Consider the following 23,785-nt stretch of genomic DNA (forward strand, 5'->3'; position numbering starts at 1 on the left):
GTTTTAAACTTTAACACACAATAAACAAAATAAAAACAATTAGTAGAGATAGAAGGAGATGAGAAAGGTAGCGGTTACTGCAGTTAAGTCCATGTGCCCTGTGAGCAGATGGGTTTACTGGTGAATTTGGAAAGGCTGTCTAAGTTGTGTGCTTTGATTTTTGTGGTCAGTGGTCAAGAGTGTTTTAGCATTATGTGGGTGTGCAGGGAAGTGGTGTCAGCTGAAAGGCTAGCTAGAGGTCTGTATCGGCTTTCGGCAAGGCGATGCCACTACGTTCTGCCATGAGTGCCTTCCACTTATCTGGTCCATCATTGCACAATAAATGTTACGGATAAGCAAATTTCAATTTGGTAAACATTAGGCATGTTTACACTTTGCAAATGGGCATTAACATGACACACTATAAGAAATCAGCATATTGTAATAGACTCTCTTACTAGAGCTTGTCAGAATGGTGACGCTGCAGTTGTGAAGTTATGTTATATGGCATTTGTATAGTGCCTGCTGCCTTTGGTATGGCCTTGAAGTGCTGTGGGCATGAACACCCTACCGAGAACCCCTGTGAGAAGTGAAGGAAGGATTCTAAAATGTGTGTGTGCAAAAAGGTAGGTAGGGCGTGGCCAGGTCCCTAACAGCAGACCATAGATATCCGATGAGAGGATGGGTGTTGTGACAGAATGTCAGGGGAGTAGGAGAGTCCAGGAGACAGATTATGTGAAAAGCTGGACCAATTTTAATCATGGCACTCAGCTGTATTCTATTGGCGGGGGTGATGTGTGTTTGGGTGGGTGAAGGCAAGCGGAGTTTATTGCTGATGTATGTAGGCGGACGAGTCATGCCCCGGGCGGAATACAGCTATGTTACTTTGCGATGGAGTGCAGCAAGGCTGACACCTAATTAGAAGTGGTCTTGCAGAGCTGATCATAAGTGATGTGTGATTGCCTCTGTCAGTTGCTAGTGCGTGGTGCAGGTCAAGACCTGTTGAATTTTAATCCCTTGTAAGGTTGAGCGGTTTTGTAGTAGGAGTGCAAGGTGTTGGTGAACAGTCACAAGGGAGGGCCCGGTCAAATTGCCACAACTTGTGGTGTCTGGTCATAGACAGGCCAGTTTACAGATGATTATGTGGAACGTATACCCAAGCCTATCCCCTCGAATGCAATATTAATCTAACCAAGAGAGTGTATGGGAAGGGGAAGAATACCTGTACACTGTACACAAAGGACCGATGTTAAAAGGTCATCCTCAGAAACCACACCAGACTGAATCACAGCTCTTACTCTCTACCAGCCTGCACACATCCACACTATTCCATGCTTTCTTCCTATTTCCAGGGCTCCTTTCTATTAAGTATCATTCCCATTCTGGCAGATGTTTTGCTAAGCTCCTTGTAGACCAATAGCTCACCATACTGGGAGACCTCAATCTTTGCCTGAAAAAAAGGACAACACTGCCACAAAAACGTTTTTCAGCAATTCTGGGTGCATTGCACCTCAAGCAATTTGTTAGAGAATGCACACATGCTGCTGGAAACAGTCTGGATGGGTCTTCTGTAAGATAAATCTCACCACTGTGGCAACCCCACTACTTGTACCGTCACGTTCACCAGAACCCTACCACTACCAAAACAAAGTTTACCAAACATTATTTGGGCCCTGGAAGGACATCAAACTGGACATATTGCACAGAAAAACAGAAATCTCAAACCTGGACACTACTTGCTAACAGACAAAATGATGTACTACCAACAACTATCTAAATACAGCACAGAAATAATAAAATCAGAAAAGTTCACTGTACACACCGCAGAGTCAGCAATGCAACACAGGGAAGGAAATGTGCAAAATTGCCAAGGAATATACAAACCCTTCAGCCTGCAACACATCAGCGACCCAATCCCAACAGCTCTGACATTTAAACTAGGCACACGTACGTGACATTTGACCAATCCAGGACCACCTACACAAGCAAGGTCCAACGTCACTAAACCTAGAGTTGTAAATTATACAGCAGCAAGATTGCCGAGACCCATGCACTCCCAAATAGCTATAAATCCATTAACCACAGCCCAAACTCATCCCCACATTCCAATTCATATGCAGAACAAAGAATCGCCTGGAAAACCATCAAGACCACTTTCATTAAGCCTCTGCTAAACGAAAACACAGCTAAACCAGATGACTCAGTGAGTTAATTCCCCATCTCCAACACACTGTTGACCACAAAAATACACCAAATATTCATCTGTCAACTCTTGAAACCAACTACCTCTTACGCAGATCAACACAGATTCAGACTAATGAGGGAAACTGAATCTGCCCGCTCCTCAATTTGGAACAAGCAAAAAAAAAAAAAAAAAAAAAAAAAGTCAAAAATCAAGTGCATTTATCCTTCTGGATATCTCTACAGCATTCAAGATGACTGAAGGGCATCAGATCAGAGAGAGCTGCACTATGCTCAATAACGTTATTGCTCCCGATCAGGACAGATCACACATACATGCCTCTTTTAGACCATGCACACCAACATCTGTAGAGTGCCCCTAGGAGCCAGCCTTTCACCACTTAACACCAATATTTACATAATGCCTTGTCAGGAGCGAGGCCACAGAAGTGAGTTTAATTCTTATTAATAAATTGGGATGGGGCGGCCTGGAAGGGTAGGCAAAACCAAAAGTGGTACATTCTAAGATCATAAACAGTGTCAGGAAAGGTCAAACAATACAGTGTTGTACCTTCTCTAGATGAACCAAAAAGCACCGGAGTTCTAATGTCCAGGCCTTGTTCTAGAATGCAAGGTTCCTGAGTGGTTGCACTCAGGAATGTGTTTAACAGCCACTCACAGACTCAGCAAATTAGTATCCCTGCACACTTCCAGTGGGTTTGGTGGGTCTGTTCCTCCATGACTGAATTGCAGTACAGTGTTTGTGCTTGGCTGCATCGACTATTGGGATGGTGAGTTGGCCACTGATTATCATTGGACCCCTTTGTGTTCACAAGTTCTGGGGTGAGCCTGTGCATAGTTTCTCCTCCTGCCCCACAGGTTTACTGGGCTTGACTGTCCCATCCGAAATACCTTGGTTAGGTATCCCCCTACTCCTAGGCCTGGGTAATTCTGGATAGGATTTTCTATCCCTCCACCTAGGGCTAGTTCTACGGTCTTGGGTTAGCGCAGTGGGCCTGCTCACTGCCACCCTAATCTGAACCCCAAGACTATCGTCCTAGTATTTGTGGTGCTGGTGATACAGTGCCTCTTTAGCAGCCTTTAGGGGGTTATAGTGCCCCCGACTTGCTTCAGCAATGCTCAAGGGGCTTATAACCCTCCATAAACTCTTCAGCAACATTTCTAATATGCTCTCTCTAGCCCCTGCCTGCCACTGTCCCTAGGTCCTTAACATGACTCTTACAAGCCTATATTCTCTCCAGTGCCTCTTCCGACTTCTACTGCTGCTCTTACTCACCCCACCACCCCGCACCTTACCCTGGCTCACTCAGACTTGTACTCCTCCTACTCTTCTCACACTCGCCAAACAGGAAAGTCATCCTCTCCCTCACAAAGCTAGCGTGGACTGGCTCCCTAAGTGTGCATGAGACAATTGGTGAAATAAGTGCTCCAATTGGCTGTACCGTTGATTTCTGGGTTTCTATACTCTGGGTTGGCCCTGGCCCCAGGTCAGCCACCTCCTTCCCTCCTGGGTAGGCCCTTCCCCCATCTGCCTCCAGGTGAAGGTAGTTGTTCAAGGTTGAAGACCGGCCCCTGCACGGGTAATCCACATAGGAATCCGGTAGTGGTATTATGGTGGCATCCCATGTCAGCATTACCCCAGCGTGGTTCATTGGGATTTCTTTCTCATCTCGGAATGTTTGCAGGGAATTGAAAGTTGTGATTCTCTTTTCCATGCAAGTGTCCGATTCCAGTCTTTTGCCATATGATTTTCTTGAAGGCCCGGTTTGCAATCCACATCAGGATTTGTCCTGTGGATGCACTCCACACTGGAACAACTACTCTGCAAATGGACCTGCATACTTCAGGCAGACCAATCAGCATTTTTCTGTCTCTCATTCTTTACCTGTGTGCGAGTGCTTTCTAAACCAGCAAGGAATTCTACACCTAGCTGTAGAAGGCATGTTTGCTCTTGCACTTTCCTATTCGTATTGGGAGGACGGTAGAAGCACTTGGGGAGATTTTTAAGTGTTGAATCACAGAGGGCGGGCACTCCCCCTGCCCCCAGAGTTCCCCAAACCTCCCCTTTCTAGCAAATTTCTAACAGCCGCCCACCCTCCCTGAAACGATAACTGAATCCTCATGCGCCCTCATGTGCTTCAGCTATACAGACAATACCCAAATCATCCACAAACTTGGTATCACCTTAACCATCAATCATGAGTATCTTGGCATTTACCTTACAAAAGTCTATTCATGGATGACAACAAATAGTCTCAAACGCAACCCAACCAAAAATGAAATTATGATTTACAGCACTACAACAACCGGCCCCACATGAACCCCCAAAACTAAAGAAATGGGAACCTGCCCAAAGGGGACTCTAACAAACATCTGGGCGTATTTACAGAGAGCACCCTCACACTTGAACCCAAGGTAGAAGCCATTGTAATAAGTTGGTTCTTCCAGCTCAGAGCATGTGCTATAACCGAACTTCCCACACAGAATCATGGCATTCATAGCACTAGTACTATCTGGCTCGCCTCCTGGAATGCCTAGTAAACCAGCTTACAAACAGCACAAATTCTTAAGATAAACTCCAAAAACTGGAACACTAAACCTAGACCCTTCAAAAATGTGGCACTGCTCCTGCTCCAAGTACGATGCAATTCAAACTCAGTCTTTCATGGCGGTGGCCCAGAGATTCATCCACTACAAGCCACCCAGATCGCTTGGATCCTGCATACGGCTTAGTAGCATTTCCAGCTTTCAACAGGAAACACCTCCAGAGCAGCTTTCTTATTTACCAACCTTTGGAACTCAATTCCAAGGCATCTCTGCACAAAATCACTCAACATAGCCTTCAGCACATGCCTCAAACCCTAGCGATTTGCAAGATAGCAGCTACCAGGTGGTCTTTCAATCAGGGGTGGGAGGATGGAAACAGTGACCACAATAGAATTTCAGGGTGCTAAGGTGGGACCTTCCTAGAGAGCAAGTGGGCCAGTGCCCTCTATTGACCGTAAATGAGGGTAGGAACAGACTTAAGATTTAAGAAAGGGGGTACTGGGTTGAATGGAATTTTATCAAGGAAATGTTTGGCCATGAAGGATGAGGAGATAAGTGTGTATACCCCTGCACATTTCTCGGAATTATTGTCGTCTGTGGAACGGCCCGGGGTAGCTATGGCTCAAAGGGGCCCTAAAACATCTTCATGTGTTTGATGAAAAGGTTGGCCGCAAGAAGAAGATTTTGCATAAAGCCCTTTGTGATTCAAGATCGTTACCTATGGACGAAATGTCTGGGACCTAGTGAATGGGTCTAAAACCATACAATCACTAGCCCAGAGTAATGTGGTGGGAGAAAAGGATTGGCGTATTCACTTCACCTCCATCTATAAAAGATCTCTAGAGTTGACTAGTTCAAAGTTGGAGGATACCCCTGGGTTGGTGGAGATCTGAGGACTCTATTCTGGAACTTATTGCCAAATCTTCTCCGTCCAGGGCCTCTGGACCTAATGGTCCGACTAATGCTATTATGAAGAACAATGCGCACACATGGGCCAGGCTGTTCATGGTACTTTTCGAAGAGATCCTTAGGGCAAGGAGTTTTCCTGAATCCTAGAAATCATCCATATTTATTCCTATTTTCAAGGGGGGGGGGGCAACCAGGCAGACCCAGGGAATTACCGCCCTATCGCTCCCCAGGATGCAGAGAGTGAAATTTGTGGCTGCTTGATTCCGAGGTAGCTGGAGGGTTGGTCCTCAGGTAGCAGGATCTTATCAAAAACTTAAACGAGTTTCAGGAAAGGTCAGTCCACATCCCTGAATGGTTTGGTGTTACACCTGCTCAGTGAGAGGTCTTGGGCTCGAAGGAGGGGGTGGAGGGTGGGGGGCGTGCAGTATGGAACCTGGATAGACCTCTCGAAGGCTTTCGACACAGCAGAGAACGCTTGTGGGCCAATTTAGATGCCTGGGGATTGCTGCAAGAGCTTTTGGTGATTTTAGTGAACCTACATGATGACATCTTTCTGAGAGTTCGATTAAATACTGCGGGCTTGCTGTCAGCCCCAGTGGGTGTGGAGAGAGGAGTGAGACAGGGGTGTTTAGCCCCCCTTATTTTCAATCTTTATTTGGCTGGCTTGGATGGTCACGTGGACCAGCCCCAGGTTAGACGATGTGTCGATCAGGTGGCTGGCCTACGCCGACAACAGTTTCATAGGACCATTCTTTGGTGTGCCTGCAGCACCTATTAAACGGCTTGGGGAATTGCGCAAAGATCAATGATCTTCGGATCAAGACAATCTACCCATTTCCATCTACAAAGCAATTGGAGTTTCGCTTGTCTGGGAAGGCCCGTCACTTGGCATGCCAGGTGAAAAAAAAGTGTTGCTAACATACTGAAAATTCTCCTTGGAACCATTGGTCAAATGTTATGTAGCCAAGGTTCTCCTGGCGTTGTTGTACGGGGTAGACATAAAACCTTTACCATGGCAGATAAATTGGTCCAGAATGGATGGTCGCCTGTGGAAAAACGTTTTTGGGGTTACCCCGGTCACTCCCTATGGCTAGTCTCAGATTTGAACTGGGCCTCAGTTCCATGAAGATGTATGTGGAATGGCGCCTTATCGCACTTTCCAAGTTGATTTTAGTCTCCCAACAGAATTCCTTATATGAAAAGCTCTCCAGTTTACAAAATCAGAATTCCTCTTCGCTTCTGTGTAAGTTGTCAGCTCTTGTGAGCGGACTTCTGGCAGAATGTGACACTAATGTTGACACTTTATTAACTAACCCTATGTCTGTAAAAAGATCTGTAAAGAGCAGGGACTGGTGCCGTACCATAGATGGCATGCGTTCATTGGTCCTGGCAAAGTCTTTTCTTCCGACTGATAAAAAACTGGGCACAATTCCCAGCTATCCAAGGCTCTTTCCCCCAGCTCTAGGGTACGACAGGAGTTTGAGGGTATGTTTGAATCTTTTCCCGACAGGCTCCTGTCTCATCGTAAAAAGTCTAGTTTGGCTGGGGGAAGTTATCTATGCAATGAACCCACATTCCAGTCTTTGAAGCACATTTTCTAGACTGTAGAGGGTCTTGGGATATTAGGAGGCAGTTCTTTCTGAACTTGGTGGAGAGGGAAGATCAACTTTTCTCTGAGATGTTCTGGGACAGGCTGATTGCTGGTGAAGAAGTGGTCTTAACTACCCAGGTGATCATGGTGTTACAGGAGTTGGGTCTTGTTGCTAAATGATAAACTGTTAAGTGGTTGTTGTGGGTGGTAGCACTGTCATGAATAGAGCTTTAAGATCTATATGTATTTGAAGTGATATAGAGAGGTATGCGCTTAAGGGAATTTAAGGTCTAACTCAAACTGAGAATAATATTACTTTTAATATGCACAGTTTTTTATATGTTCTTTTATATGTTTTGTATAAAAATGTGATTGTGAAAAGCCGCAATGTTTGGCTGTAACACAAATAAAAAATTGTAGTCATACTGTCCACTTAGGCCTCATTTAAGGGCCCAAGTGACTTGTAACACAGCACCGCTCTACCTTTTTCCAAAGACATATTCTTCATTCAGAGATTACTGAGGGACTGACAGTATAACTCGGTCTTTAAGACAGAAAATGCACTTTCACTACAAAAGTCTGCATTCTCTGTGTTCTGTGGGCTCAACCCATGTGGCACAGGTGTTAAACTACCTCCGTTTTGGATGATATTTGTCAAGATCTCTTTTTGAAATACTGATACTTTCTGGCAATCAATCAAGCTACTTTGCAATTGTCACTAACTTTTTACCTTGAAAATAATGTTAATCTTACATATAATATCCCCTTAACAAATAATAAATAGGCTACCAGATTAATTTGGAGACCGAAGGCTATTCAAACATTTAATAAGTTAAATAAACTCCTTAAAATGGCACCAAAGGCCTCTGTAGATTTCACTAAGTATCCAGATTATCCTAGTACTTTAACCAGATGTTCCACTAATGAAAATTATCTGACCCATTCCCTAATTCGGATCTCTAGATCACATTATTTCAATGGGGTGGTTTATTGGAGGAAAACAAAATAAATCTGTCTCTCTTACATACAAAACTATTCCTATTCATTACTCTCCAAAGGAATTAAAACTGGTTGAAGTCTCACAAATGTATGATGTCTTCTTCCTCAGTGTTGGGATACTTGTGTTTTAATTAAACAACCTATTTGTGTCCAACTGCACATATTTTGTTTTAATATTCATTGTACTAATGTTCGGGTAGCTACTGTTAACAGCTCACACCCCCTTCTAAGAGTATAGCCTGCGCTTGGCAATGTTACTAAAAGAGACAAAGGAGGTGTGCTTTTGTATTGTGGCCAGTTTACCTTTATGACTGCAATCAATGCTGGGTCACTAGCAGTAACAGGCTCAGAAGGCGTTTGAGCCACTACTCATCCCTGCACTCTTATTGAGCAGCAGTCATTTCCACACAGTAGATTCTCTCCGTTTTTGTCATCATTTGAGTAAATATTTACAAATCATGTAAAGGGAGATTATTGCATAAAAAATGCCCCTAAAAGAAATATAAATTTAAACATGAATTACATTGTTTACACTTAGCATGCAGGTAGGAAATTAATACAGATCCTTTCACCTTATCCACTTGTTCACGGCATTCCGTTAGCAGCGCCAAAGTCCTCTCATAGGCACTGCTGATCAAATTTCGAACTTCCTCATCTATGAGCTCTGCCGTGGCTTCACTGTATGGCTTCTCTGTGACCATCTCACCCTGCCGGGGAAGGTCAAAAGAAATCTGACCCACCTTCTCACTCATCCCGAATTGAACAACCTAGGAAAGTAAGACAGCGCAGGCAAAATGAATAACTTTACTGGTCACTACTTAGCACCATTCCCCCACAACATGATCATATGCACACCATAAACATAGGTCTCACATGTAGAAGGGGCACCCTAAGTTGTCTGTGGACAATGAGAACATATGGATTTACCTGGGCATAAGCACTCTGAGTGACTTTCTTCAGATCGTCCTGAGCTCCTGTTGTAATTTTTCCAAAGAAGAGCTGCTCAGAAACTCTACCACCCAGCATCATACACATGCGGTCAAACAGCTGCTCCTTTGTGTAAAGATACTGTTCCTTGGGTAGGTACTGAGCATAACCCAGCCCTTTGCCTCTAGGTATGATCGACACCTAAAAGAATTTAGAAAATACGTTATTGAAGGAAACAGCTATTGAAACAAGGAAAACATTACATTTACATGCATTCTGTCACTGCTATCATGCTACCAAAAACTGCTTTCCAAAGCTGTTCCTAAAAAGCATTGAAAGTCTGTCAATGCATACGTTTTCAAATGCAAAACACCCCCATTCCCCATGTGTTCTGAACTTTGATCAAGAGTCAGTTGGTGAACGTTTCTTGTATGATGGCAGAGGAATTGTGGGGTGGGAAGCTATAAGAGCCCTAGGCAAGGAGCAGAACAAATTGCTTACCTCTCAGTAATGTTCTTTGTGATGGATGTTCTTCCCACGGATGCCTCATATCTGTAGCACCAACTGCCCGTTGAAGATTCTTGCCCATCTGGGGGCACAATGCAGTTCTGCGTTTGCGCCACCAGATGCAAAGTGCCCAAGTAGAACATGTCAGTGCCAGTATATACAGAGCTGCTGCAACTCATGACCTCACTTCTTACCATTTCATTTTTCTCATGGAAAACAAGAGGGCATTCTCATATTTTCTATTCCAACAATACCAATATTAACTTGTGTGACTCAGATATTCCCATTAGAAGAAACGTGGCTTCTTGATAAACCAGTTTGCCAGTTATGAATTGATTTTTAGTCCTGCCCAGAAAGGCCGTCTTTTCGGGGGGACTATTTACAGCAACTTGTTCCAATTTAATTATCAGTTGTGAAAAATGGGCTACTGAGTCGTGGAATTTCCTTGCTGTTAAATTAACCTGGCGGGACTCGACATCTGAAAGGAATCATGATAGCCTTCTATCAAATCTATATTGGAATCCACTGAGAACTAGGAGAACTAGCCAACTTACGTTTACAGAGTCCCTTATGTATATCTTAGATCAAATGGTATGAAGACTCCATGGGGGAGATTTTAGTGATTGATGATTTTAATTCAGTATGCCTAAATATGATAGACCCCCAAGGGGTCCCTCCAACGGGAATCTATGACTTGTGGGAAATGCATTGGTAATATCATAAAATTGTGGGGGCTCACTATGGTGAAAGGCAACATGAGAAATTGTATCCCGGCTTAACCCACATGGCACAGGGGTTAGACTACCTTAATTATAGATATTATTTGTCAAGATCTCTTTTTGACATTTTGTTCATATTTTGAAGTGATACTCTGGCAATCATGCTACCTTGTATCTGTTACTAACTTTATATCTTGAAAATAATGTTAATCTTACATATAGTATCCATTTAACAAATTATAAATAGGCTACCAGATTAATTTGGAGACAGAAGCCTATTCAAAAAACATTTAATAAGTTGAATAAACTCCTTAAAATTGCACCAAAAGCCACACACTGGTACCAGAGTCCAACTGCTCCACCTCATGTTAAGCTAGAAAATCTTGCAACGGCCAAGGTAAACATTATGACACTAATTCTCTGTCACAACTACGAGGTCGACTCTCCATCCAATATCATTGCGACCACGTTGCTGGCATGGAATTGATTATTACGCCCGACATCAGAACTTCGCCCCTACAATAAATGGCTCCCCATCTGGGGATTTCCCGGGCTCCAAACTACACATGACAAACTTCTAGCTCAGCAATGGCTAACACTGGGTTATCAAGCTCTGACCAATCTATTCCCCGAAGGGAAGTTCATTACTCCTAAAACATGGCGACCTGGTCACTCCAGGTCGGCACTGGAGATGTTGCAATACTACAGACTCTGAGCTGCTGTTCGTGCCATGTAGTCATCCTACCCCGATGAACCCCTGACAACACTGGAAATCTGCTACATAGCCAACTCGAGCGATGCCCGAGGGGTAGTCTCCTCTATATAAAATGCTACTAGAAAAATCCCCAGACCAACCCCCTAAAGCGCGAAACGAATGCGCTGAGGAGTTCGGCCTCGAGATCTCAGATGACATGTGGAAGAAAATGTGCTCCCAAACACGTAGGGTTTCCCTCAACTTTAGGTTTCGCTGCATGCAATACAAACTATTAAATAGATTATACTACACTCCCTATAAAACCACTCAGTTCACCTGAAACTGTATACATACCAGTGCAAGATGTCTAACTGAAGGGGCCGACCACATGCACATGTTCTGGACATGTAGGGAACTTGGTGGCTTCTGGGAGGAGATCCTGCAGGCACTGACATTGTAGGTGCTGCAGTGAACCCAGACCCGTTGGGGGTGTTTTTAGGGGTGTGGAGCACCGACGACAACAGGAAGATGGCTACATTTTTTTTTAATGTAAGATGTATGGTGTCCAAGAAATGTGTATTACAGAGTTGGAAATGCTCTTCTCCTCCTGCCTTTAAAAAGTGGTTGAACGCACTTACCTGGACTCAGACCTGTGAGGAGGACTATATCAACACCCTCCCGCTGCATTCCCGCCCCAAGAACATATGGACCGCATTTTGTAGTTACCTGATCAGACAAGTCAAAAGTGATTCAGGACCACCCTCACCTGGGGATCCACAGTAGCAATCTGAAATGGCAAGGCACTATGTAACCCTGTGCTATGTAAAATGTATCATATTTCACTGTGGGAAAAGGCAACTGTGTATGTAAATTGTATGGTAAGCTCTACCGATTGTGTTTGCTGTAAATGTCCGCCTATAAATAAAAGTTTAAAAAAAATAAATTGCACCAAAGGCCTCTGTAGATTTCATCAAGTATCCAGATTATCCATAGTTACACCATGCTTTCCCCCTTGGCCCCCCAGCGCCAATTGCAAACTGTTTGGCTTTTTACCCATTTTATTTTTAAATTATACTGTAAAATGCAACATTTTAACCCATTATTTAAACAATTCCAGGGGGAAGATCCCCCAAAACCCTCTTAATTGGTATGGGCTCCCTCGCTGGGCTCGGTCGCTATGGCTATTCTGTGGGAAATATGTATGCCCTCCACTTAAAAAATTCACCAGCTCCCACTGGCACTCAGACTGTGTTGGGAACGGGGTGGGTGGAAGCCCAGGGATGGTGGGGGAGCCTAGGGACTGTGGTAGGAGCTGGATGGCCGGGAGCAGTGGGATAGTGGTGGGAGCAGGGTGGGGAGAGCCCAGGGACTGGGTAGGAGTGGGATGAGGGAGCCCAGGGACTATACTGGGAGTAGGGTGCAGTGACGGCGCGCAATAGTTCATAGCCATTTGTACATACTGTTCATTTGGCATTTTAGGGGGGGCTCGGCCTACCCAAATTATGCTCAGTGGGGCGCAGACCAAAAAAGTTTGAAGACTGTCCTAGTACTTGAACCAGATGTCCCCCTAAAGAAAATTATCTGACCCATTCCATAGTTTGGAGCGCTACATCACATTATTTTAATGGGGTGGTTCATTGGAGAAAAAAGAAAAAAAAGACGCAATCTGTGTCTCTTACATAAAACATTATTCATATTCATTACTCTCCAAAGACATAAAAATTGGGTGAAGTCTCACAAATGTATGACGTTACAAAAAGATGCAGAAACTATGTTAAGTACATTGAGACCTAACCGTGCACGTTACTTCTGGTACTTGATCAACATGAATTCTATTCCTGAGGAAATACAGAAAGAACATTTTGAAAAGTTGTATGCCATGCATGGCTCCTCAAGTAACATTGACCTTACTTCGGCTGAAACTGCAGGGCATCTTGATTTTGAACCTAATGATATATATTATTTGATCACTAAAGCTAATCCGTCTAGAGCTGCTGCCCCAGGCTGTTTAGCCACGTCTACTCAGTGGACATCCACGTTTGTGGACTTCTATTTTGTTTAGAATCTTTAAGACCATTCTGTTGACTCAGTGCACCCAGAGTTCGTGCAAAACATCCTAGATCGTGCCCATTTATAAGAAGGGTGAGAGGATGTAATTTTACCAAGTCAAAAATAATGATTTTTGAATACTTCTAAAAGTAAACAGGAGAAACACAGGTGGTTTATTGAAAATAAGCAATCACAAATTGTGGACAGATAGAAGCATTTGGGTTCACCAATTAAACAAAATTCAAATCTAGCTAATGCACTTAGAGACTTACATTCCACAGTGGTGACCTTTTCAGGACAAATGACAAATAAAAACAAATCAACCTCAAATATGGCAACTTTTTTATGTTGCCCATGTTTAAACTATACAGAGGGAAGATAGCAACATATGTATTATATGGATCAGCGATCAATCGTGTAATCAATTGGTCTGCAATTGAGGGGAAGTTGTCAAGACGTAGTCTTAATCTTCCCAATGGAGTTCCTGTTGCAATTTTTCATTATCAACTGGGTCTCCATTCACTCAATCTCTAGTTGACTGGAAAGCGTTGTTGCTTTATGAAAAAACTGAATTCCCCTTCATACTCTCTTTTTGTCACACTTAATGTTATGGTAGAACAATCCTGCACAGCTCTCTGTAATTGGATAATGCAGTGTGGAAAAACGTTAGACAAATTGAACATGAAAGTGACGAATCTCGTCACAAATCCTATTGCAGTAAACATTTAAAATAACCTATGGACGTTTGACTGGATCAATAAAGATCACATTTTGTACTACTAAATTGTTTTCCTACACTTCTCTTGATGAAACATTTTTTCATTAAATAGCTAAATATTTAATGAAAATCTACCAATAGAAGGCGGAGAACTAGTTTAAAATTAAGATTTAATTTGTTCCCTGAATACGAAGTTTTGGGTGCCAGACTGAACATTCCTAGGAATCTGCAGTTGTGTAGATTTTATAACAACCTTAATTCTTTAGAGACAGTGGAACATCTTTTTATTTTATACCCTGCCTTGCACGGTACAAGATGATTTTGTTTTTCACAATTTTTCTCTTCCCTCAACAAGCTTTTGAAAGCATATTTCAAACAGTGCTCAAACTTCTTTAACTATTGCAGCACTTAAACTACCTGTCCAGTATTTGTGGAGTAGCTAGACATGCATATGTTTTTATTAATTCATTATTACAGTATTTTATGTCTATCATATTTCATTTCTAATTTAATTAATGTTTTGTGAAAGGTTTGTCCTATATAAAACTATATAAGAGCATATCCTGCATCGTTGCCTGAACATCTGCATTTACCCCAAATGTCTGCATCAAAGAGTCCATCCCCAACACCGACACTGTGCCCATGGCATGTGCCTCACAGTCGAATGTGTCAAGGCTTGACTGCAAAATCTGGCATGCAGCTTCTTTGCCATGCTTTAATAAGGCATTGATGTCCTCTATCCCCTCAACCAAAAGGTTTTCTGCCACCCTCGAGATCAGACTTGAGAGAAGAGTATTTGGCTTACGCGTAGGATGCATTAACCACTTTCGGAGCAAGGCTGCCTCCCAGGCCGTCAACTCTATGGCCTCCACAGCTGGCTTGAAAGGCAATAAGGTTTCTCTTTGGTGACACTCATCCAAGATGTTGGTCAGTTCAATCTGAACCCAAGGCCTTGTGTGTGCAGACAACTCCTGTGGCTCCACTACCTTCACCATCACCCTCTGGAAAAAGCGTGCAGAACGACTGGCGTCAATGCCAGAAGGATGCCCAGCTCTGGCGTTCAGCTGAATTTCCAAAATCCACTCAAACCCATTCGAGGTAGGTAGCAGAGCGGCAAGGCTAAGACTCATGAGGGGTGTGAGTGGTCTAAGGCTATAATGAGACACACAGAGAGCACTCTAAAAATTCCAGTTAGACTGGGAAGTACACAAATATACAAAGATTTATTAGGCCTTTAAAATGCACACTAAGCAATCAAACCTCAAGGAAGTGTGGCGGGTCAGAAGAAGGACGCAGACACGGTGTTGATATTACCACTGATGGTTTATTAAATAAAAACAATGCCCATCTTTCCATATTGCTATGAGGGTATTCCCTGCCTAAATAAATAACTAAGGTGCTAGTCAGTTCTTCTCAAAGGGTTTCTTCTTCACTTCAAAGTTCTTTTCGTATGACAATTTTGAAATAGTCTCTTGTCACCTTCGGTATGAGTTCTTGAACTCCTTCAGTAGGTTTTTGGGCATATTCTCTTTTCTCTGGACAATGTTCAATTGATCCCCTTTTGTCCTCTAGTTTATCCTTTGAATGTTCTCCCTCTCCCTGGGTGGTTTACTTGGTGCGTCTCCTTTATGGGCTCTACTGGTATCATTTCATACTCAGAGGATTCTTTCTGAAATTCTTCACTCTGCACTTCTTGCTCTATGGGATATTTTCCCAGGGTATTTCTATCTAATGCTTAAGGGTCTCTTTTGTAGGTTTAATCGCGATTCTCTTCCTCCCATTATTACAATTCCAGTTTATCATCTTTGTATTCCATAGCTCGTCAATTTCACTGGGATGAGTCTTTCAGGATCGATAATGATTTCAAGGTGGCCTCCCGGTTCCCTCGTTCTCCCTTTTGGTTGGTAGGGAAACATCCCTGGGACTGGCACTCACTCAGGCTCTTCCCCTTTGGCGCTGATTCGCTTTCTCTTGAGCTCCACCAGCATACCACTCTTTGTCGTCTTCTTCCCTGCGGCCAGGTACGGCTGCGGTTAACTGGACGCCTTGCTGTTCGCTCAGCATGGTGGTTTCGGCGTCGTTGGAAAGGCACAATGCCCACCCCGAAGCTGTTGTGGTCTGTCCCCCACCAAGATTTGGATTCCGGTCTCGGCTCTCCAGTTCGTGTGAGCACTAAGTCTCCATAAAGAGCAAAACTCAGTGCGCTTGGTTTGTCTATTGTAGAAAAATAGATACGGAGCACATGGCATAAAGGAAGGATTGGACGATTTTGCTCCAGCCTAACAGCAGAGAGTAAGATCGCAGAAGCTGCTGGCACACTATCATTAGGAACCGGATCTACAATAAGATATGGTCAGTATTAGAAAATCTAAGATAACATGATGCAAGATGGGAATAGCTAATGAAAGATAAATGGCCAAACAATAGAAAAATGGTAAAGATAAATAAGTACTGTTTACTTTAAATAGGGGAAGAGCACAGAGGTTGTTCCAAGACAGTATCCGGTAGCCAGCTACCCAGGTCGTCATAACAGAGCAACCTTTCTAAAGGTGACAGACCAAGAAGACAAAAAAAGAAGAAGTGAATAAGATTGAGGTAATCGGATGAGTATTTATCCTAGATAATTAATGATTGACATCAGCTAACTATCGGGTGAGACCAAACTGAGAATAATTAAATTAAATATTGGAAAGCCTACCCAGCTTTGGAATACTTGATTAGTAGCCTGCTTTTATCAGATGGAGAGACGGAGTGTTTTAATGGATGTGTAGAAGGAGCGAGTTAAATAATTTACTCCTTAGTGCTGCTACTAAAGACAGTAGGGGATACATAATAGAAATGTAAACCGGAATGTGATTCGAGCACTAAAATTTGAATATCCCATTCTTGCTTCCCATAGTTCTCCTTTTGATGGGTGGACCTCATGGAATGGACCTCATTGATAGTGGATCCTTAGAAAAAAATTCTAAAAGAAGACAAACATCATTGTACATCGAAATGAAATGTGGTATAAAAAAAGTTTACACCCCTGAAGAATTTCCTTGTGAGTTGTATGAAAGTGTGTAAGGAATGAAACAAGTCGGGTATGGTTTGAATGCAGTATGAAAGTAAGCATGGGTGATATGAATACAGAGTGAAATGTTTTATCAACTGGGATGCACTTCTCTATGAGAGAGGGGAGCAAACAACAGATCCCTATGAAATTTTTATTTCAAAAAAATTGTTAAAGAATGAATTAGTACAGGTTATTAGATGTGCATAGTGAAATTGTAAATCATTGAGATATATGTTTGTGTGTTTAACAATTGTAAGGAGAATTCCTACAATTATAGAAAAGAAAATTGTAAAAAAGTGTTTTATTAACAATTTGTTTAAAAAATAATAAATGACTATTGTTGATACAAACTGACACAAGTGACCCTGTAAACATAATGTATTGTTTAATTAAAAGTTCGATGGAGGGCTGTTTATAAGTGGTCGGTAAAAAAGTACCTCCGGTCTCTTCTAGTTTTATTGTGAGCACTAAGTCTCCAGCATTTTACTCTCACGTTCAGACCACTTCTGAAAGTCGCATGCTCTGCGGATCTACCTTGCTCCACTTTTTCAGCTGTTACGCAGTCAGGGGGCTTCACCTGCTTACTTGCTCTCTCTCCGCTTTGCCTTGCCTCCGCGTGTCCTCTTCTTCCAGGCTACTCATCTCAGTTAAATGAGGTTTCTCCTCAAAGAGACAGAATCTCTTTGTTTGTGAGGACATATTGTCGCTTTGTCTGCAGGCAAATCTCTCATTTTCATACTGTTCTATATTTCCAATAGTCCCATATATGCCATTAAGGGGAATGGCTTGAGAAGTTCCTCACAAGAGTCCTTGTCCCCAAAAGGGGGGGGAATCTCCCGGTGAGGTCACACTTGCCTCGACCCTTAGGGTTCACCTTCCTAGCCTCACAGGGATTGATCACAGCAGGTATTGTCACACAACTACTACATATATACATTCACTCGTGAGAAAATAGAAAATCATTCCATAGCTCGATAATCCTTAGTACAGAGATGGAGTGAGGCCTGGTGCCCTAAAAGGCATCAGCGCCAAAAGATATACTTTTCAGGTAGGTTTACTATTGGATTTGGAAGATGCCAGTGGTTGCCATTCAGAGTTCCAAAAGTTAGGGAAGGTGAAGGTAAGTAGCTTTCTCAGTCTTACTACACTAAGGAAGACTTAGTAGGGGATCCCAGACTACACCACTGACCTGAGTCAGGCAAGAGAGGGATAGATAGGGCCAGTTCTTTACGCCCAAGTAACCTTTTGGAGAACAGGGGGAGAAGCAAACAGGAATGTTAACTTGTCCCATGTACTCAATTTTCCAAACAAACATTTCAGGGGTCCGGGATTCCATACTTTGGTGCTTAGTGTGGTCTAGGGCGGCCCAGGAATTGTGGGTGCCGAGGTCTGTTGTGGATGCAGAATTTAGTTTCAGTCGGATGCAGTATCCGTCTCTCGGTTTCACGGACGTCCAGAAGTCAACCTCAGATCGCCAGAGGCCTCCAGGGCTGGCCACCTGAGGTCTCCCGTTGAATACGGTCTTCAGTGAAGAAGACAGGAGTCAACAGGAGTCACCTATGTCAGGCGGCAACAGGAGCCCTTTAGTTGGCGAACAAAGGAGCAGCCCTGCACAACTTCCATTGGGACTAGAAGGTTGAAAATGTAGGAGCAGGCATCTTGTATCACAAGTTCAAGATCTTCCAAGTTCCAAAGATGCATTCGGAACTCTGACAACTGCAGCAAAGCAGCCCAGGAGACAGCTGGCCAGTGCACCGGCTGGTCCAGGGACACTTTTGAAAGCTCAGAAGGCAAGAATCCTGGAGCAGGGGTCGAGACGGTTTGTTCCCACCGGTACAGGGTTCAAAGCACCGGCGAGGGTCTGCTTGAGATCAGGACAGAGGAAAAGGGCTTCACCCAGACCCAGACTTGGTTGGAGGCGATGGAAGCTGCCCAAGATAGCCTTTAAAACGACCTACATTCAAAGAGGCTTTATCCAAATACAACAACAAAAATCTAGAACGAAAGAGGTGGGCGGGTGGTGGGGGGTAATTGGTAAATCTCTTGCCTTCCAAACTTACTTGTGACAGGTCAACAAGCAGGAAGGAGAAGTCCTAGTTCTGGGTGCAGCATCCTCTCAAGAGCCAGGTATGACACTTCAACTGGTACACTCTCGTGGTGCCTCCAAGACTGGCACACCAAAAAAATAAGTAGATCCGAGCATCAAGCCTTCCTTGCCTAATCCAAAGCAATGAGGTCCATCATGGTCCTGAGCCTCAAGCTCCTAGATTCAACAAGAATCAGAGGAATGAACACATTTGATAGAAATCACATACAACCAGGGCATCAACTAGAGAACACCTAGCTGAACTTCCATGGTGCAGAACTTGCAGAATTTTGCATTCACACAAGTGTCAAAATAGTCCAACTATAGAAAAGAGGGCTTCCACAAACTCATGTTATGCCATTAATGGCCTGGTAAGGCCATTCCCCCGGATCTTCCTCTTGTCTGCCAGATGGCAACTTTATGGACACACTGCTCTTCATCACCCACAATCAAACCAACAGTCTTCCTGAAAGGAGGTATGGAGCCGGCATCGCCTCTTGTTGAGACCAACTATGCTACAGGTGCAGTTGGTTAGAAACTGCACAACCTTGGCTCTTGATCGAGGGAAGGCATGCTGCCCAGGACAAAATGATCACCTGGAGCTTTAGAGGATTGATGTGGTAAATCCGGACTACATTCTCTTAAAGGTTACTCAGCAGGTACCAACCCCCCCCCCCCTTGTCAGCAATTAGATGAGCACTCAACAGGTTGGATAGAGGTGCATGAATAGTTCTCAAAGCAGATTCGACTGTCCAAAGCACAAGAAGCGACTGACCCTTTAAAATGTCTCTAAAATACATGCTTTATATCCAACTTTGTTTGACAGTAAAATGCACCACTGGGTTCATTTTCGTAGTTACTTTTTAACCCACTTGGAAGGTTATTAATCGAAGGACCTAAAGTGTCAGTGTTGTGAAGGATGAAGCTTTGATTGTAATGGCGGTCTTAGTGTTTGTAGGTGGTTGTACACGAAAGCCCTACCTGACAAATAGGCAAAGCCTTAACTTATTGCATACACGCTTTAACTTCCAGGGCATGGAGGATAGTGGGGCCATCTTATCCAGAGTTGACCAATTATGAACCTTGACCCTTCATGAAAAAACTCCCATCGCATAAAATGATATCTTCCTTAGAGTGCCAAAGGTCATTTTCAGGAATACTGTGCAACTATCTATAGAGTGGGCTGGACAAAATGCGTATTCAAGTAACAGGACTGGTATTCCAAATCATGCTGCCTCTCTAGATGCTACAAAGCATGAATACTGGACCCATAGCTAGTGGAAAAGATGAAGTCAGGAGAAGAACAATTTGCTTACCTCTCGGTAATGTCCCTTCTGATGGATCAGTCTGTTCCCTTCCCCCCCATGATTCCTCATCTTAGATTTTCTATCTCCAGCACCAGCCGACTTTGGAAACTTTTAGCCACTCAGGGATGCAGCCTAGCTCTGCATCAAAGGCACCCTGACCCCAGAAGTGATGCTGAGGCCAGTACTTCTGCATATGCTGCACCCCATAAACTCAAGTCTGCCTTTTCCCACAGCACTCACAGCAAAGGGACGGCAGAACAGATGAGGCGTGCGAGCTATCCGCCAAGAGATGCAGTTTGGGAGGACAATGAGGAATCTGCGGGATGAACGACTAATCCGTTAGCGAGAACATTAGAGCAGAAATGTGTTCTTCTAATGGATTCCCGCCCCCAGATTGCTCATCTTAGATAGACTACCATGGCAGTACAGAAATACGGTATAGGGAGGAGAGCGAGAAACCACCACTGAAAACTAATGAGGACTGCTTAGCCAAAGCAAGCACCCTAGACTGACAGAAGTTCCATGCAATAATGCTTGGAAAACGTGTGCAGCAAAGGCCAGATAGCCAACTGTCCAAGCCCCCTCTAACCTCTCCCCCCTCCCATTCCCCTCACTCTCTGCAAGGCAGATGTGGCAGCCAGGCATCTGGTGGACTATGACCAGAGACCATCAGACACATCACTTACATCCAAATTGTGACATTCAGAGGCCGATTCATCTAGAGAGTGTGTTCGGTAACAGCAGTCCTGCATTGTACATGCATAACCCCGAAAAAGCTGGCCATCTTTCCTAATGTCCTCCATCCGAGGCACGGAGTAGCTGAAGGCTCTGACAGGACCCAGCCAATGGAACCTCTCCTGTGTCAGGAATGAAGCAGAGGGGAAAAAAACAGGAAGATGGACTTTCTAAGAAAGACAACTCTGACACAACCTTAAGCATGACAAACAGTCTCACTTTCAAAAGCACCATCTCCTTTGAGAACCCAAGTATGGGGGTTTAACAGACAGACCCTGGAGCTTACTCATCCATCACAAGGAAGGGATTGCTGCCAGAAAAATCATTTTAAGGATTAGCAGTCTTATCGTATATGGATGCAGGGGATCAAAGGGAGCTCCCACAAAAAACTAAATTAAAATCCCATGAAGCAAGAACAAACATGGAAGAAAATGTTAGACCAACCCTGTCAAACTGCCTAACAGTAGGGATGGTGAAGAAAGAGCACATCTGCGGGGCCCTTTTAAAAACAAATGGCAGCCAGGTAGCCCTTCACAGAGTCAATCAGCATGCCCGTCTATGTCAAAGAAAGTAGAATATGCAGAGCAGAGGAAGTTGGACAGATCAAAGGATCAAGAACTCTCTCCCAACAGCAAGTCAACATCTTATGCCAGCTTCAGGCATAGAAAGACTTGGTGGCAGGCCCCCATGCAGAATAGAGCACATCCAGGACATTCTCCAGCAGCCAAGCATGAAGGTTCAGGCTGCTGAGGCTCAGATGGAGAAATCGTCCTCCAGAGTGAGAGAGCAGGTCCACCTTCACCAGGAGGCACCAGGAAGGGCAGATGGTAAAGTTCAAAAGGTCAAGGTACCACATCCTCCAGGCCCAGTCCAGATCGATAAGAATCAACATGGATCCAAAGTCTCCCAAGAACTGTCAGAATTACTTGGATTGGCAGGAACGCAGAGAGAAGTAATAAGTTTCATTTGACAACAATGTTTCACCCACCACCCTCCAGAGCAAATTGCCTGCAGAAGAACTAGATTTCCTGTTCACACAGGAAGCAAAGCAGTCCACCCGAGGAGTCCCTCAGAAGGTGAAGATCTGCACCAGAATGTCCTAGCTGAATCTATCTGATCAGAGTATCCACTATGACATTCTCAGTCTTGGCGCTGTCATACAAGCCGTTCTCTAGAGTACAGAACGGCACTTGCATTGCTTCCTTCCACAGATACAACAACTCCACACACACACCCTTTTGTTGAGGTATTGCATGGCCAACACAGATGCCCGACAGAGGAAAGGAAGGCAACCAAGCAACACTTGATTGTCAGCAACTCTTAGCAAATGAATGTGTGCTGTCCGGACCAGAAGCCTCCTACTATAGAGGCCTGCATCCGTGACCAGTGTCAGTTAGGGCTAGGGCTGCCAAAGCAACCCCCTCCCCGTATGTTGTCTTGCAGGGGATTGAGACACAGCATTCAAGACCTGCAAATGGTCTGACATCTCACGCTCGAACTGAGACCAGCGAGCCACTGGAGCAACCTGAGGCAAAAGCATGCTTCCAGCACCACCAGGACGGACGAGGCCATGAGGGCCAGAAGAGGCAGAATAGCGGAGGCAGGAACCAGCCCCAGGGACTGTAAAACAGGAATCCTCCATAGAATCTTTGATATCTGATACTTGGGAAACAAAGCCATGACCATGTGGGTGTCCAAGACTCCTCTAATGAACCGGAGGAACTGGATGGCAAAACATAGGAGTTCAGGGAGAAGCCCAAACTGTGCAGTATGTTGCATGTGTGGTACAAATATGCTGACATTAAATTAATAATGGCCTTGGAAAACCTTTGTACTTTCTTTAAATAGTTTTTATGTTATTTGTAATTTTATCAATTGATAAAATGTATTTATGAATAATGTGAAAGCAATTTAAAGAAAGCACAAAAATGCATTCAAAGATATCAATCTCTTTATATCAAAAAGATGTAAAGAATGTATATCTATTACATTTGAAATTTTGAGTAGTCATATTTTGATGGTGAGTGCAGGGGAAGCGTCTTCGGAAGGTTTACCAAGGCCATTATTAATTTACTGTGTACACACACCAGGTCTATTAACTTCACCTGCACCCCAATACATTTTGAAATTGTAAAATGTATTTCAAACCTTCACTTTAAGTAGTGCCAATATTCATTCTACTCTGTGTTTCCAAATGTGCCGTCACAATGTCTGGAATGAGCCAATCACCCAGGTAGGGGAAGGCATGAATCTACTCAACCTTGATGCCAACCACCACAATCAACAGCAATTTGATGAAGACCATGGGTGCTGAGGAAATAATCCTGAACTGGTAGTGGGCGTTTCCGACAAACCTCAGTTACTTTCTGTGCTTGAGATAAATCGACACAAAGTAGGCATCCTGGAGGCCCAAAGATGCCAATCAGTCCTGCAGTTTGAGGGCCCGGAGGATCTGGGTCATGAGTACCATCTTGAATGTATACTTATGCATGAGCAAGTTCAACAGCCTACAATCCATGAAGGTGTAGAGAAGGAGCCAAGTACCTCTACCGGAAGTCCCGCCCCTATTCTGCCTATATGTTGGCAACCGGAAATTGCGACATGCGCAAAGGCAATAATGGTACCTATATCGCGAAAAGTCCTTGAAACAAGGTATCCATTCAGAAAACCCTTTATGTATCCGCGAAGAAATGACAGTCTTTTAAAGGAAATTCCGGAAGAAGTGTGAGAATTAATGAAAGAGAAGACTAGTGATGTCACA

General features: G+C 43.8%; 1 protein-coding gene across 1 annotated transcript in view; it reads right to left on the reverse strand.

The window, feature by feature from the left end:
• LOC138525055 (mitochondrial inner membrane m-AAA protease component AFG3L1-like) overlaps nucleotides 1–23,785 on the reverse strand; it is a 587,730-nt gene that overhangs the window by 42,887 nt on the left and 521,058 nt on the right. Inside the window, exons 15-16 of the mRNA XM_069635555.1 lie at nucleotides 9,155–9,355; nucleotides 8,800–8,994 (exon numbers count right to left, since the gene is read on the reverse strand). Coding sequence (XP_069491656.1) covers nucleotides 8,800–8,994; nucleotides 9,155–9,355 — 396 coding nt within the window. The remainder of the gene's footprint in view (nucleotides 1–8,799; nucleotides 8,995–9,154; nucleotides 9,356–23,785) is intronic.

Source organism: Ambystoma mexicanum, chromosome 1q, assembly GCF_040938575.1.
Source record: "Ambystoma mexicanum isolate Mex_15411 chromosome 1q, UKY_AmexF1_1, whole genome shotgun sequence".
Classification (NCBI taxonomy): Eukaryota; Metazoa; Chordata; class Amphibia; order Caudata; family Ambystomatidae; genus Ambystoma; species Ambystoma mexicanum.